The sequence below is a fragment of the Mastigoproctus giganteus genome, chromosome 5 (genome assembly GCF_048544385.1).
Source record: "Mastigoproctus giganteus isolate SK-2022 chromosome 5, ASM4854438v1, whole genome shotgun sequence".
Classification (NCBI taxonomy): Eukaryota; Metazoa; Arthropoda; class Arachnida; order Uropygi; family Thelyphonidae; genus Mastigoproctus; species Mastigoproctus giganteus.
In genome coordinates this window covers 75,998,066-76,016,027 of record NC_143579.1, presented here as the reverse complement: position 1 = coordinate 76,016,027, position 17,962 = coordinate 75,998,066, and the positions used below count along the sequence as shown (strand labels likewise).

Here is a 17,962-nt window from a genome sequence, read left to right as displayed (position 1 = left end):
GTGGTGAGTTCATAGGTGATTTTTTGGTTGCTGGGACCGTGGGGTTGTGGAATTATTTGCACGAGATTATATTACAAACTGAGTAATTGATTTCATAGTCGTACATTGCATTGCATAGTGCTTATACATATATCACTGAAATCTCCCATAGAGATACCATTATCCCATAGACTTTGTATGGATGATAATGGCGACTTGAAATATTCCATTTTTTGAAATTAGTCATGGAGACGGAAAACATTTACTAGCGCCATCGCAGTATTTTGACTTAATATCGTTTGTTCATTAGTTTACTTAAGCCTTCTGCTGGATAACATTGTGGGCTTGTTTGGGCTATCATTTCTCAATCTTAAAGTTGATATTTCTCCTCATCTATTGGTCCTTGGGACCCCGTTATTGGTAGGTGAGGATCTTATAAAAATACTTAATTTCAAGAATTTTTCTGGCGCCCTCAGGCTATTAGAGACTGAGATCTAGACATTGCTTTTCGAAGATTTCAGAACTTCCCTTCCACTTTCCATCCAGCTGGATAAGTGAAATACATATTGAACATAGACATATTGATATAACTCTGTCTTTAGGGTACTAATGAGTATCCTATTAGGATTGAGAAGACAAGTTTAGAACAAGAGGATAGACAATAGTCGTGTGTTTTTTTTTTTTTTTTTTTGTTTTTTGCCTACACTTATCTGACATGGATACTGACTTGGACCATGACCAAGTTAGGATACTGACACAAGATATTGACATTGAGAATTCTTCTGGATCAGAGTCTACGGATTCATCTAAGAAAAAAAAGGGATGCAGGGGGAAGAAAACTCCCAAAACTCCTAGAATTACTCAAGCTCGAGGAGATAAAAACATTGTGGTGGAGAGTCCCTCTGTTTCGTTGGCTTCTGAGCCGCCGATGGTCATTGTCGATAGTAACTCGATTCCAACAGAATCTTCTGAAGATCTTTCTCTAACAGAGGGATTGGACCTGGGTGGGTCTTTGAATGCTTCAATTGTATATGCGACGGTTGCCAAAATCAGGAAAGCTCTGGGAGAGTTTCTATCAAAGGATTCTAGCAAGATAACTAAGTCTGCCTCTAACCGCATTCATAGTCTATGGGCGGATCTAGAGGCAGTTACCACCGCAATCTTAATTGACAATGAACGACTTAAGACCAAAGCATCTGAATTGGAAATCAGAGCAGGTCTTTTGGACAAGATGATACAGATCCAACGTGATCCACATCCTCATAAGACTTTTACGGAAGTTGTTCGTGGTGGGACAAAGCGAAATAGACAGACTCCTGAAATAACAGAGATTCCTCTGCTAACGTCTTCAGTGGAGGTGGCAGCTTCTTCGGGCAGACCAATTCCTGGTGAAGATAGGATGGATTCCGGAAGTGGGATCTCTGATTCCGAAAACATACTAATACTTAGGCCCTCAGTAGAATCTTCCCTGGCGTCTAGCCAGGATATCAGGAAGGCAGTTACTGAAGTGATTAAAAAAGATCACAAGGACATGAAAATCAAGGGTGTACGTCTTTTGAGAAATAAAGGTGTGTTGTTAGAGACAACAAATCCTGATGATGCCAAGAAGATCTCAAGTGCTTCTGCATTAAAAAAAGCAGGATTATCAATAGAAAAACCCAGATTGTCCGATCCTACAATTTTGATCTACGGTGTCCCGAAGGAATATTCTAAGGAGGATATTTTGGAGGATTTAATTAATAAAAATTTAAAAGACTTTGGTTTTAGCCAGGAGGAAGTTAAGAATGAGATTACATTCAGATTTAACTCTGGCACCGGAACCAGAGTGACCAATTGGGTTATTGGTTTCAGCCCACGCCTTATGGGACACGTGATTCAGAGTGACAAAATTTATCTAGGTTTCACGTCACATAGATTTCGTAAGTTTACACTTGTAAGCAAATGCTTCAGATGTCTAGGATATGGTCACAGTGCGCAGTTCTGTTCCCATAAAGCTGTATCTTGTGGCCACTGCGGGGGTGGAGGCCATGTTTTTTCTGACTGTATTCACAAGGAGGAACCACCACAGTGTGTTAATTGTAAACGTAGAGGTAGGGATTGTAATCACTCGGTCAGGGATAATAAATGCCCTGAGTATCTTAAAGCTGTTGAATTGACAGACCGAAGAACCAGACATGAATAATACAACGGTAATTGATTCAACAAGTGTTAACCTGCAATACGGCGAAATAAAAATTCTTCAGATTAATGGGCAAAGATCTCGTGCAGCGGCGGACGAGATTAGGAAAGCTGCTGATGATCTGGGGTTTGATATTGTATGCTTGCAAGAACCGTATTACTCTTCTCAGGTAGGGGGTTCAGCGTATAAAGTTATAGGATATCCAATTTCGGCAAGGATTATTGCCTCAAGTGACGATCGACCCAAGGCCGCCATAATTATCTTTAACAGTGAACTAGTAATAACAACTATCTCAAGTGAATGTTCTGCTACCACAGTTTGTATCCTGGTTTCCTCCAGGGACCAGTCGTTTTATCTGGTTTCCCAGTATTTTCCTCCCTCAGAAGATATTCAGCCAGCCTTACACAGACTTGACAGGGTATGTAGCAGATTTTCAGCTAAAAACTTACTAATTACAGCAGATTTCAACGCTAAGTCTACACTTTGGAACAGCGGCTTTTCTGATGCTCGAGGCGAGCAGTTGGTTGATCTGATCTTGGATCATAATCTCTGTGTAAAGAACTTGCCAAATAAACCATATACATTCTCGACGACAAATGGTGAATCTAATATAGATGCTACTTTAACCTCCATTAATCTGGTGGATAGGGTGCAAAATTGGGACGTCAATCCGTATCTAATTAATAGTGACCATCGAGCAATCACCTTCTTGATTTTACCGGAGGATAGGCAAGTGAATATAACAATAAGGGATTTAAGGCGTTTTCGGATGGACAGGGTGAACTGGACCAAGTTTCGTGAATATCTGAATACAATTTTTAATGGAGATAACAAAGTAATCATTAACACCTTAACAGCAAAAGAATATGTTTTTCTGGTTCAATATCATTTATATCAAGCGATGGCCTACTCGACGAAAAGAAAACAGACAGGAAGAACTTCTGTCCCATGGTGGTCTTCGACACTAGCTGAATTGAGACAACAAACTCAACAAGCACGAAAAGCATACCAAAGGAATAGGCATCTATCGGACGCAGACACTCAGGCTTTGAAAAATGATTACAGAGACTTGAGGAAGAGGTACCATAAAGCAATTGCTGATAGCAGGCAAAATTGTTGGCAACGTCTGGTGAAGGAAACAGGAAATGCTGACCCTTGGGGTATAATCTATAAGCTTTCAAGAAATAAACTTTTGTGTGGTGAAATTTACAACACGATAATTAGAGAGAATCAAGAAACTTCGGACTGGGAATCTACAGTCGAAGGGATAGTGAGTAGCCTATTTCCGGAAGATTTGCCGTTTATGGACAGCCCTGATCAAGCGGAAATTAGACGCATTAATCGTGAATATAAGGGGACAACCGAAACTGCCATTTTTAATATGCTTGAGCTAGGTGCTGCAGTAGCTAAATTGAACCATAAAAAATGTCCTGGCATTGACCTCATTGAGAATCAAGTAATTGGAAAATTTTATGAATTCTTCCCTGAGATTTTATTAAACTTATTTAATAAATGCCTGCTAGAAGGGCTTTTCCCTCTCGTATGGAAGCTTGCGCTCTTAAAAATCTTGCATAAACCGGGAAAGCCAAAAACAAACCCCAGAGCATACAGGCCAATCTCTTTATTGGCAAATCTTGGCAAATTATTTGAAAGGATGATTGCCCCAAGGATTTTTAAATTATTTACAGAACATAATCTCTCCTCTGATTGCCAGTTTGGATTCAAAAAAGGACGTTCCACTGAGGACGCAATCTCAACCCTGCTGACTTACATTCAGGAGGCAAACAGCAAATATGTTCTTGCTGTTTTTATTGACTTTGAGGGCGCTTTCGATTCCCTTTGGTGGGAGAGTGCTCTCAGGTCACTGCAACTGGCAAAGTGTGATGACTACCTGTTCAGAGTCCTCAGATCTTACTTTAAGGATCGACAAATTAGAGTATGTGCAAAGCATTTATCATACACGACTACCGTTTCAAGAGGATGCCCTCAAGGTTCAGTCTTGGGACCTCTCTTTTGGAATGCAGTGCTAGACCAGTGGCTCACGAAGGATAGCGATGAGTTCATCAAAGTTGCATATGCAGATGACTTGGTGGTGGCGGTGCAGGGAGGATCAAGACAAATTCTCGAACAAAAAATTCAGTCAGTTTTGAATAATTTAGTGGCATGGGCGGGTTTGAATAAACTAAAGATTTCTGTCACCAAGACCAATTTCATGGTGTTTAAACACCACTTCGATTATGGAAGGCCGCCAAAGGTAACCCTATATGGTACTCAAATTCCATATGTACAGAACACCAAATATCTGGGTTTAACTTTAGATGATCGTCTCAGGTTTCATGTACATGTCACTAAAATCAATGAAAAAATCAAAAAGTTCGTAGCTGCAGTTGTTAGAATTTCCCGCAAGGAATGGGGTTTATCCAAAAAAACTCTGGTATTGTACTACAAGACGATATTTCTTCCCATTGTAGATTATGGTGCTGGTATTTGGTTTGCGGCTGCTACCAAGGTTACAACTAAAGCCAAGCTTCTGTCCCTGCAACGTACAATGTTGCTTACAGTTATACGCGCTCCAAGGACAGTGTCGACAAATGCCTTACAGGTTATTGCAGGTACCATCCCCTTGGATTTACACATTATTTTCCGAGGTATTGTATATAACTTAAAGAAGGGAAGGGCGTTACAAATATTGAATATCACCTCTAATCCAAATAACAACATAAAGGAGGAAAAACGTAGAATTTGGGGCGAGCTTGTGAATTGCTGGCAGCAACGTTGGGATTTGAGTGAGTATGGAACCATTACAAGAGGCTTCATTCCAGCCGTAAGCTTTGCAATGGACAGGAGGGTGTCGTCTTGGTTTGCTCCCACCATGACAACGAGTTACTTAATCACTGGACATGGCTTAAGGGCCAAACTATTTGAAAGAGGATTAGAACCTGACCCCTACTGTTCGTGCGGTGAGGTGGAATCTTGGAGACATGTCATCCTTGAATGCGGACTGTATACTTCAGACAGGCAGGAATTACTAAATAGGTTGCCAAACCTCACGGAGAATAATTTACCTCTCTTGGTTCAGAGGTGGGACATCTTTGCTTTGCTTCAGGAATTCTCGGCCAAAGTTTTTAAAAGAAGACAGGAGCTAAGAAATCTATTGCAGGATACCAATTAAGGGAAGTGCTGCACATTTGACGACAGAACACTTCGTGTAATGTCATCTTTATAGGATGTTTCTTGTCTACAGCGAGATGATCTTCTGCTCCTGGACACCCAATTCAGGCTTGCATTTGTGGATGGACTCTAAAGTGGAGATAATGTTAATGTTTCTAAGTGTTAAGTTAATGTAAGTGTATGTATTTACTATTTGCATGTAAATAATCGTATAATGTTGCTTTTTTTTTTTTCAACAAGTGTACATTGTTCTTAGTTGGAAAATTTTTATTTTTATTTTTTATTTTATTTTTATTTTATTTTATTATTATTATTTTTTTTTTTTTTTTTTTTTTCGCTGGCCTCCAAGTTTGGGCAGCCTTGGGGGCGGGATTGCTGGCACCTACCAGTATAGCACTACTTCCGGTAGGTGCAGGATTTGTGCATTACAGCACACATAGAGAATGGTGGATCCAGGTGTTAGTTAATCCCTGGTGGCGAAATGGCCTGACATAATGCTCTTTTTTTCAGGCCTGTCTTGCAGACGTTCTGAGCTTTCTCAGGAGTAAAAGGTGGAGATGGGCTTGTGTCTAGGAGCCACCCTTCATATCAGGACACACACAATCAATGTACAGAAAGACTACAGTATATATAAGAGCATGTATATAAATCTGTATATAAATATTGTATATAAATTGATTAATATTGTATGTAAATTGATTAAGATAACTTGAGAATGTATATACAGTTGTGTGTTAATAAATAAATAAATAATAAAAAGTACCTATATATATATATATATATATCTTTTTTTTTTTTTATATATATTGATGAAGATATATATATCTTTATCCCCCCCTTATATATTTTTTTTCTGTTATTGTTATGTTATTTTATTTGGTTAAGTTATTTTTCACTCTACTGGTTTGCCATGCTACTGGCAAATATCCTATTTTAATTTAGCTTATTATAAGCAACATGTAGTGGATTGTGCTTTTCTGCTGCCACTGATGTTAGCTTTCCTACTATTTTTTTCTTATTTATTTTTAATATATATTTTATTAATTTCTATCTCTTTTTTTAATTTTTGGATTAATTTGATCATACTTACATGCGGAGTAGCATGACAATGTGCTAACGCTGCATTCGTACCGCCATCTATAGCCTAATTTGATTCTATATATTTTCAGTTCAACTATTGTTTTGTCATTGTTAGTGTGGTTTGACCATGTGAGTACTAGGCTTTCTGTTTTATTATTTTTCACTGCATAAGGACCACCGCTATGCAAATCTATTGCATCGGCCATCTGAGCTTTAGTATCATTCCGTCGTAGTAGTAGTAGTAGTAGTAGTGGCACTTGATGCAAGAAAGCAAGTGTAGGAGCTTATGCAGCATCAGCCAAAAAAAAAAAAAAAAATCACACCATACCCTCCAAATGCCTGTCCAGTTCCTCCTTAAATTTATTTAACCTATCAACTTCTACAACGACAGATGGAAGTTTGTTCCAGCAATTAACCACCCGCTGGCTAAAGGCAAATTTCCGCACATCTATTCTACATCTATCCTTTCTTAATTTGAACTTATGTCCCCGTAGGTTCGTATTCTGAACAAGTGGGAGGATCCCATCAGAATTCAGCGTGCTCAACCCATTCAAGGCCTTATAGACCTCAATCAGATCACCGCGCAGGTGCCTAGTCTCCAGCCACTGCAATTTGCAGAACTTAAGCCTCTCTTGGTAAGAGGATCCCTTCATTCCCCTCACCAATCGTGTTGCTCTTCTCTGTACACGCTCAAGCAAATCTACATCCTTCCTAAAATGAGGCCTCCAGACCTGTACGCAGTACTCAAGGCGTGGCCTGACCATTGCCTTATACAGAGGGACAATCACCTCCTTTTCCCTGCTAGCAAAATTCCTATATATCATTGACAAAACCCCATGACCTGCCCTAGCAGCCTGTCTACATTGCTCAGAAAACTTCATATCTGACTGCACAAATTTCCCAGGTCTTTTTCATTTTCTGCCACCTTAAGTGTAGTACCACACAGTTGGTACGTTTCTCTGGGGTTACTTCTACCCATATGCAGTACTTTGCATTTGTCAAGGTTAAACTTCAGTTGCCACTTCTTAGCCCATCTGCCCAAATTATCTAGATCCTGTTGCAGTAGCACACTGCCATTACTGTCATTAACAACCCTGCCAACCTTCGTGTCATCTGCAAACTTCGACATTAAGCCTGATATACCTTCATCAATATCATTGATAAATATACAAAACAACAGTGGACCCAACACCGAACCCTGTGGGACTCCACTAATAACATTAGTCCACGAAGAGCAGCACCCATTGATTACCACCCTCTGTCTTCTCCCACTTAACCATCCTTTTATCCATTGTAGCAACTTACCCTTAATACCATTCTGCTCCAATTTGTACAGTAGTCTTCCATGCGCAACAGTGTCAAAAGCTTTCCTGAAATCCAAGTATATGATATCAAAATTATTTTTTGCATCCAGTTCCTTTGTGACCACATCATAATAACCAATCAAATTTGTCAGACAAGACTTTCCCTTAACAAACCCATGCTGTGTCTGAATTATTGCTGCAGTCTTGTCTAGATGATCCTACAATGCATCTTTAACCAGTGACTCCATTATTTTACCCGGAACAGAAGTTAAACTAACTGGTCTGTAATTACTCGTGTCACCCTTCGAACCTCCTTTGTGAATTGGGGATACATTTGCACTTCTCCAGTCCGTGGGAACCTCCCCTGAATCCAAGGATGCTCTCATAATTATGGCTAAGGGTTTGCTTAGTTGCTTTGCCGCCTCCTTTAATATAACTGGATAGATCCCATCCACCCCAGGTGCCTTTCTTATGTTTAACTTCAACAATTTCTCCTCCACTTTGCTCTCAGTTATTACAAAATCATTAAGCACACTGCTACAATTTGATAACCTTCTTCCATTTTCAAACTGTAATAATTCCTCACGTGTGAATGTAGATGCAAAATACTCATTCAGTTTGTTTGCTATCTGAGCAGGATCATCAACAGTCGAACCATCGATGTCAAGTGGACCAATCATATTCATCCCCTTCCTTTTAGAGTTTATATAAGTAAAGAAATCCTTGCTGTTTTTCTTAGCATCTTTTGCCAAAGATTTCTCGTAATCCGCCTTTGCCTGCCGAACCTCCTTTGTGACCTGATTACAGACTAGCTTATATCTGCTACAGGCTTCTGCGTCGCCTGATAATTTATATGCATCCCATGCATTTTTCTTCTCTGACATGAGTCTCATTAGTTCATTTGATAACCATTTAGGCCTAAACCTTGAACAATATTTCTTCATCGGTATGAAAAGTCTAGTAGCTTCCACGATTAATTCCTTGAATGCTTCCCACTTAGAATTTACTGTTTGTAACATCGTCAGTTGATCCCACTGTACAGAATTTAAAAACTGTCTGAGACCACTGTACTCCCCTTTACGGAAGCAAAAACCCTTTCCTTTACCCCTGACGGTAGTTACCTCTTTGAGTAAATCCCACTTCAGCACACTGTGATCACTGCCACCTAGTGGTTCCTTTATCTGCAAATTCTTAATACACGAATGATCACTGCTGATAACCAGATCAAGAGTATTACTTTCTCTGGTTGCCTCTTGAACATGCTGCTGCAGAAAACAATCATCCAATAAATCCACAAAAGTCTGACTAGTGTGTGAGTGACCAACCCACAAGTTCCAGTCAATATCTGGGAAGTTAAAATCCCCCATTATAAGACATTCTGATTTACTGACCCACTCTATTTCTCTGTACAATTGTTCATTGTACTCATTCGAGTCATTAGGCCTATAACACACTCCTCCTCTTATTTTTGCTTTCGCAGTGCTTATGTCACACCAAACTGACTCAACAGTGCACTGTCCATCTATATCAACTGGATGCACTTCTTTTGATTTTATGTTTTTCTTAATTAACAGCATAACACCTCCTCCCTTTCTGTCCTGTCTATCCTTTCTGTACACATTGTACTCCCCAAATTCCAGTTCTGCATTCCTTATATCTTTGTGACACCACGTCTCTGCTATCCCAACAATATCCGCCTTTGATGTCTTGACCAACACTTCAAATTCATCAAATTTATTTACTATACTTCTAGCATTGGTATACATGCAAGCATACATGCTCCTATGCCTATTCCTTGTTACCCTAACACATCCCATATACCCAACTATTCCAGGATGACTGCCATCCGTCCCTGAAACCCCCAACACCCCTCGCTCCAGGTCGCTTCTTATTCTAATAGAAGTTGTGCAAGAATCACCTTCACCTCTGCCTGCGGTTACTGTTAAACTATTAGTCTTTGTATCCCCCCAAGCTAGCAGTTTTCCGACCCACCTAACACTGCCTCGATAGCATCAGCAAATATTCTTGCACCCTTTCTATTTAAGTGTATCCCATCCCTGTAGAAGCAGTCTCTCCTGTTAACAAGTACAGTCCAGGCTGAAAAAAATTCTACCCCTTGAGCCTTGCACAATCTTTCCAGGGCCGAATTGATCGACAAGGCTCTCATCATATACTCCCTCCTATCGTGTCTGGGCAGAATTGCAGACACTTTCAAATGCAACCCTAATTCTCGGCTTTTTTTCAACAGTGACCTGTACTTGTTGAGTAATTCTGCCGGTCTCCTACTCTTAATATCATTAGTGCCAACGTGTACAACTATATCACCTTTTGTGCCCTTGAAAGATGATATTCGCTCTACAACGTCATCAACCTTTGCCCCTGGCAGACATACCCTGGTCCTGTTCCACCTATCCTTTTTACATAGCATGGATTTGTTTAGCGTTCGAAATGCAGTGATTCCCTGACTATTATTGGCCTCGTGGTCCTCTGTTGAGATGAGGCATAATGGTCAGTATATTTTATTTCATTTCATTAATTATTATTTTCGATTTATTTGGTCATGTAATTTTGTTAGTCTACGTTTTCACCTTAGTGAGATTTCATGATATATGGACTACTTCTGACCATATATCAGGCACTGCATTTCCAAACTTGTCTGTAGTGCAAGAAAAAAGGGGGGGGGGGACAAATATGCGGCCTTAACCTTAATACTATCAGACAAGGTAGTCCTCTGATAAAATGCCTGGCCATGTATCAATTTTTTCGTTTACTTTATTCAGATTTTGCATATTTGCCATCCCTTTATTCTACCTCTTTCTAAAATTGCCCTCCCATGTCTGAATACAGTATTATTTATACATTATTAATTTGTACAGATTATTTCTTGTATATTGTTTGCTTCCTTAGTCCCATTTCATTTTTGCACTAGGTTTTTTAATTCTTCCACTTTTTCACCACTACTTTACTTCCAGTTTCTACTTTCCTTTAAACCTCTCTTAGTTCAGGCACTTTGTGTGTACTTTTCATTTCCATCTTTACAGACACTTTATTTATGATACATACCACACATTGTTTATATCCTTTTTGCTTCCTTCACTGATGCCCTGTGCGTTTTGGAGCATTAGACCTATGTTCACTTTTATAATTTTTCCCCTTTCATCCTTCTACTGCTTATTTTGTCCACGCACGCACGCACGCACGCACGCACACGCACACACACACACACACGCACACACACACACACACACATAGCCCTCGGTTTGCGCTGGTCCGATTTGTGCCAATTCGCAATAGTGCCGATCACTAACCACAACACCATTTTTATTTTTATTTATTTATTTTTGCAATTTTTTTATAAAATTGAAAGTTTAAAATCATCAGACAATATTTATCGGCATCATACTGTGCTGTGTATCATGCACTGTTCACGTGATTTAGGACAATCGGAGCCAACTAGAAATTAGCACATTCGTGTGAAAGACGAGAAAGAATCCTTCCTTCAAAGTAGCCACTCGTGAATGTAGGTGGTAAAGGTCCGTGCAGTAAAGTATTCAGTTGGTTGTTGTTTACGCTATTTACACTTGTTGGAAATTTATTACGCCAACAATTTTTTATTAATTGTGCAGTTTTTTCCAATCATGTTATAATGTTTTTAATTTAATAGAATAAAGACACGCCATGTCTAGTAAAAGTAGTTCATTGAATCCTAGTGCAATATTCGGAGGATAGAATCTGATGAAAGCCACCCTAATGTGTGTAGTGCTACGAATATGCCTCCATCGACTATTACTATAACTATGAAGAATGCTAGTAAAATAAAACAATCGATGCAAAGTGGTAGGTAAAATATTTGGTGCCCAGAACCTAACCCGATGATTTCCGATTGACTCCATTATATAAAGAGTTCCATTTGCGCCATTTACATTTGCACCTGTCTCCCCAGGAGCCTAACCCTGACGTAAATCGAGGGCTGCCTGTATAAGGCTGATGCTGAATAAGTCTGGCTTTGTTACATTGATTTACCTTTATTAATATTACTAATATGGTTATCTCAATGAGAAGAAAACTTCAAAGTTTTCCAGATGCCTTTCCATGTTCTTTGCTATATAGCCAAAGTTACTTTATAAATGTTACAGAAATGCTCATAGCAAGGCAAAAAATCATGATCACATAATAACAAAGTAAAATATACATGAGTGATCACTGAATTATGACCACCCCTATGAAAACTGAATGCGACCCGTTGACCACGTGAGGTACGAGAGTGCAGAGTTAGTTGACCTACATAGCATAGATAAGGTAACAGTGGTTCAGTAGGTAGTAAAATTCCGAGCATGATAAGTAAAAGGAAGGATTTATTGGACGTTGATAAAGGACAGATTGTGGGTGCTCGACAAGCTGGTGCCTTGTCGCCGTAGTTAAAGTGTACCAGGACTGGTGTCAAAATGGTAAAACAACGACCTGACAGCAAAACTGCAAAGGTCAGCAAAAGGTTGATGTTAGAGGTGAGCGCCGGGCCCAACGACTCATACAGGCGAATAGGCGCAGCACTGTTGAAGAGTTGACTACCCAATACAACATGGGCCAACCTGGAAAAATATACGTGAGATGCATGGTCATGCCAGATATTGTTCCAGGCAACCCGGAACAATATCTGGCATGACCATGCATCTCACGTATAGGCTATACAAGCAGACTATATGGCATCCTCTCCTAACCAAGGCGCCTCCGTAGCCAGGTGAGTAGGAGCAGCAGTGCGTAGCACATGCTTCTTGATTAGACCGGGGTTCGAGCCCGTGATCACCAAATAGGGAGGATGCGGAAAGGTCAGGGAATGACCACCGCATATCCCCAGAGCAATATGGCCTTAGTTGCTAATGCTCCTAAAAAACCAAATAACAAATAAACTCCTAACAAAGGTTCATTGGCGTAAAAGACTCGCCTGGTGCAAAGAGTATGCAAGTTGGATGTTAGAAGACTGAAGAAGGTGTGCTGGTCGGATGAGTCACGTTATTTACTCCACACCGTGGATGGTCGTGTATTGATTTGGCATCAACAACATGAGGCTCTTGATCCATCCTGCCTGGTATCAAAAGTGCAGGCTGGTGGAGGTGGTTGTATGGTGTGGGGCATGTTTCACTGGCAGGAACTTGAACCCCTGGTGCATGTGGAACAAGGTATCAGTAGTCTCCGCTATCATCAACTGCTTGCTGACCGTGGACACCCCGCTATGTTACACTTTTTCCCGAATGGCAATGGTGTGTTCTAAGATGACAATGCGCCAGGCCATTGGGCACTTTTTGGCAGGAATGGTTTTAAGGAACAGAGTTCTGACTTCCAGCAGCATATCGATTGGCCTCTGAACTTCCCCCGATATCAATCCCATAGAGCACTTGTGGGACACTATGGAAAGGCATATCAGGCATCTGGATACACCAAACACCTCCATACCTGCATTGCTGGCTGCAGTACACACAGCTTGGTTGGCCATACCTCCTGAACACTTCCGACATCTTGTTGAATCAATGCCACATTGGATAGCTGCTGTACTCAGGGCAAAATGTGGACCTACGAAGTATTAGGTAAGTGGTCATAATTCAGTGATCACTCAGTATATATACCTGATTAAAAGTTGATTAAATATAATGTGTTTTTATTCTAAAAGAGGGAGGAGGAAATGACACTGCTTATGGAATCATCTGAAAGATGGAAATTTTGTATTTCAAGTATTAATTTTTTTAGTAGACATATAAGTTTATTATTTACCTATGATATTTTATGTATGTCTTTCTTTAGATGCGACAGAGTCTGATTGAACGGAGACAGAAAATTTATTTACAACAGCAACAAAAGCGGCTTTTGGCTCAACAACAACAACAGCAATTAACCATGCAAACTCAGCAACCTTCCCCTGACACACACTCATCCTCAGGTCCCGTGTCATTTGCTGAAAATATGAATGAACTCTTGAATAATACTGTGGCCCCAAATGTAACTCTTCAGGTAAAATTGAGTTTTCTGTTTCTCTTGTGTTTTTTTTTCATTATATTGGTGACTAGACAGTCGATTGAAAGAAAACATTTACTTTTAATTTTTCCTGTAGTTTTATAAAACAAAATGCCTTAAGTATTACCTCAAAAAATCCAAATTAAATTTAACTTTGTAGTTGCCATAATACATTAATGTTCGTATAAATCTAATTTTTAATCTAGTGTAATTGGAAAAATTTAACCACAATTACCAGCCTATTTATTAATTGCCGAAGTATTTGTGCTAGTTACGGTAGTTTGAATACCACCTTCTATAAGATCCTTAGCTTTTAACAACTTAACTAATTATATATTATCAAAGGATTTCTGGATGTATTTTATTTTTCCAAAATCTTGCCTACGAGTTTTGCATCTGCAAAACCTTATAAATCAACTCAGTATATCATTTGTAAGGTCATAATGAGGAATTGAGTTTATGAGATAAAACACAATTAAATACAGTGTCTAGAAAGTGTACTTTTAAAAACAAAAGTGACATGCACACAATTTAGAATCTCAAATCTCAGAAACTATTATTATTGAGTACATACAGAATAAGTTTGTTGTTGGGTACATACAGACCTTCAAATTGCAATTAATTCACTTCTAGGCACTGTTCACACCAGTGAACAGCTGAATGACAAATGTTCTCCAATGTAACAGCTGGAATAGCTTCACAAGCTTGTTTAATTTCATCATCCTTTAATTGTTGAAGTGGGGTTGGTTTTCTACCATACACTACATCCTTCAGGCAGCCCCACAACTATTAAAAAGATACTTGAACCATGATTATCAGTATGGGACCTGATATCACAATGATAATGTGAAAGATCCCCATCTTGTTGATAGAGTCCCATCTTGTTAAGAAGGATGTAGAGCTGTTGGAACGAGTGCAGAGAAGGGCAACAAGATAACAGAACAAAGGGTTGCTCTTACGAAGAAAGGCTTAAGTTTTGTAAATTACAGTGTTTGGAGACTAGGCACCTGCAAGGTGATCTGATTGAGGTGTATAAAGCCTTGAATGGTTTGAGCATGTTCAATGCTGATGGGATTCTTCCTCTTGCTCAGAATAATCACCTGAGAGGGCATAAATTCAAATTGAGGAAAGACGGTTGTAGGATAGATGTGCGGAAGTTTGCCTTTAGCCAGCAGATGATTGATTGTTGGAACAAACTTCCATCTGTCGTTGTAGCAGTTGATAGCTTAAATAGATTCAAGGCAGAACTTGACAAACATTTGGAGTGAGGGGATGGGTGAAATAAGGGTGTTTTTTTTTTTTTTTTTGGCTGATGCTATATAAGCTTGCTTTCTTGCATCATGTGCCCTTGGTAATACTAATAGTAACCCACTTCCTCGTACAGTTCACAGATGACAGGCACAGTGGATACAATTAGCATGTGTGGGGTACATATCAATGGCAACTGTCCCTTCAAAAAAATACAGTTCAACAATTTCCTTAGATGAGATCCCACCGGACTGTAACTTCTAGTAAATTCACTGCCTTCTCTACGTTGGAATTATCAAAGGACCATTGCACCCATTTATGTGAATTCACTGCCTTATCCAACCAATCTTCTCCAAAAATCTTGATTCCTTGTCCATTTTTGGTTGAAGCCATTCAACAAAACTCAACTTGAAAATTTGGATCATTTTCATTCATATCATATATAGCAATCTTGGCAAATACGATTTCTACTTGTCTCTTTTGAGAATTATATATACTTGTTGATGAATTTATTGTGATGGTGGTTTTGTGGAAAATTCAGATCTCCATCTTTTAACTTATTCTCAAATTTCCAGTACCACTTTAAAATTGCTTTCCTTCAAACATTAAAATCTTGCTATTGTGTTGTTTATGCTTTGCATATATCAGTTTCATTTTACATTTATTTTAATAACCAGTACCACCTTTTATCAGCAAAACATTAAACAAAGATGAAAAAATTTAATGCCTTAAGTATTACCACAAATTAAATGCCTTAAATCAGTTTCTCAAACTTTTTTTACTCACAGGCCCTTTTTGGCTTTGAAAAATAACCACGGATCCTCACATCACTTAAATATGGATGTCCCGACAATAAGTATCCAAAATTAAAAATTTATATCTGAGAACTGATTTATTATATGTTTACAATCTACCTTTTTTCAGACTGGCACAAAACATAATAATAAACTGTCAGTATTTGAGTATGCAATCAGTCGTACCTCACAGGCTACTAGTGTGAAGAAGGACGTTGTTTTTTCATCTCCCAAAGTCCTTTAAAGTTGGGAGTGATTGTAGGCAACTGAATTCTCATGTTGGGTATGACAATTAGCATGTGTGGGGTACATATCAATGGCAATGTCTTCAGTCTCTAATGATATTTAAATTTTGTTTAAAAAATAAGTAAAATTCAAAGTAGCCATCACAGAAATTATACACTGATCCCCTGGCTGTTTACGGATCTCTTGGGTCCCATGGAGCGCAGTTTGGGAACCACTGCCGTAAGTATTACCACAAGTTTAATGCCCTAAGTATTACTACAAAAAAATATCGTCAGCTATAAATAAATGATGAAATATTTAGCTTAAGAAAAAAGGGCAAATCTAGAAACCTACCTGAGAATTGACAAATTAGTCAATTCTCAGGTAAGTTTGGTTCTCAGATTGGCCAGAAGCATCATATTAATTACTGTTTTGCAATTCATACATGTAGGATTAGACTGAATTAATCATTCACTAAATTCACTAGATTGCTATTTGTAAACAACATTCACATAGCAACTTTTATTTGTTTGTATGTACCTATATGCTACCTAAAAGAAAATTAATTATCACAGAGATTGTAGCCTTTCAAAACGATACACAAGACCTCATGCATTGAGGAAATGGTTGTATTGTCAAAGATGCTTTACATTAGCACTGAAGCAACAGTAATTTTTCATTGTGGATAGTCTTTTTCATTTTTATATATAAATAACACTTATGTGTGTTTTTATTTTTAATATTTTAATACCTTAGCGAGCCTCCAGTGTACAAGAACAGTTATCTCCTCGTTACAATGCTAGTGTGGTGAGTCAGATTCCAAGTCCTGGTCAGCCGCCACCACCACCTCCACCTCCACCTCTGCCTCCACCTCCATCTCAGTTATCTCCTGGTCAGCGTCACCAGCAGCCTCCTTTTTCTCCTGTGTCACAGCCATCATTTTCTAGCTCAAGTAATTATCAGCAAGCTCGCCTTTCTCCCCATCCATATCCTCAGAGGACACCTTCACCACATCTTTCACCCCAACCAGGATCCATTCAGTCTCCTTGGGTTCAGCGACCTTCACAGACATCTGTTCCTGCTAATTTGCAGCAGCAAAATCCTATGTTGAATGCCCAACTGTCATCTCAGGTTTGTTTGTCACTTAGGTCTTCCCTATATAGAGAATATAGATAGTGCAAAGCAAATATAATATATAGAGGATTCTGTTACATAATTAAGATTATTTGTAAGGCAATTTTGAGGTAAAATATTTTATTAAAACTTTATTTATTTACATGATTATTGTCACGTTTTATTACAAGAATTTTGACAAATACTTTTACAGTCATCTCTGGCAGACAAGAATGTCACTAACCCCATCACTGAATTTTAGTGCTGATTTTTTCTAAAACTAAACTTAAAATGAAAAACCAGCTCCGCTTTTTCTTTTCAAAATTTTCTCCAAAATCATTTCCCACTTGTTATGCAGTTGATCAACAGTTTGTGTTACACTCCCCTATTCTCTAGGAATTGGCTGCTCCATCGGACAGTGTCTGTGTCAGTATGAGGCTATATATAGCCTCAAGCAAGTGGTGAGATACCAAAATTGTGTGTATGCATTGATGTGCCCTCTGCTTCTTTGTGGATTTCAAAGGGGCCTTTGGTGGCAAAATGTCCTGGAGAGATTCCGAGAGGCTGGGGTGTCCACACTAATGTATCGCGTAGTGTCCAGTTACCTGAATGACTGCCACCGCGTGATCAAAACACCCACCGAGGAAGTTACTAGACCTTCGAATAGGGATTGCCCGCAAGGATCCATTCTGGGTCCCCTCATATGGAACATGGTGTTCGACACCTGGCTATCAAAACATCACCCCAATATCATGAATATAGCTTATGCTGATGATCTGGCTATGGTCCTGCATGGGGATTCAAGACAATAATTGGAAGAAGCAGCCAACAATGTTCTAGAAGATCTCTCACAGTGTAGTGAA

General features: G+C 39.1%; 1 protein-coding gene across 1 annotated transcript in view; it reads left to right on the top strand.

Moving 5' to 3' along the window:
* LOC150085504 (uncharacterized) overlaps positions 1–17,962 on the top strand; it is a 934,283-nt gene that overhangs the window by 770,816 nt on the left and 145,505 nt on the right. Inside the window, exons 20-21 of the mRNA XM_090374582.1 lie at positions 13,510–13,716; positions 16,743–17,117. Coding sequence (XP_090230708.1) covers positions 13,510–13,716; positions 16,743–17,117 — 582 coding nt within the window. The remainder of the gene's footprint in view (positions 1–13,509; positions 13,717–16,742; positions 17,118–17,962) is intronic.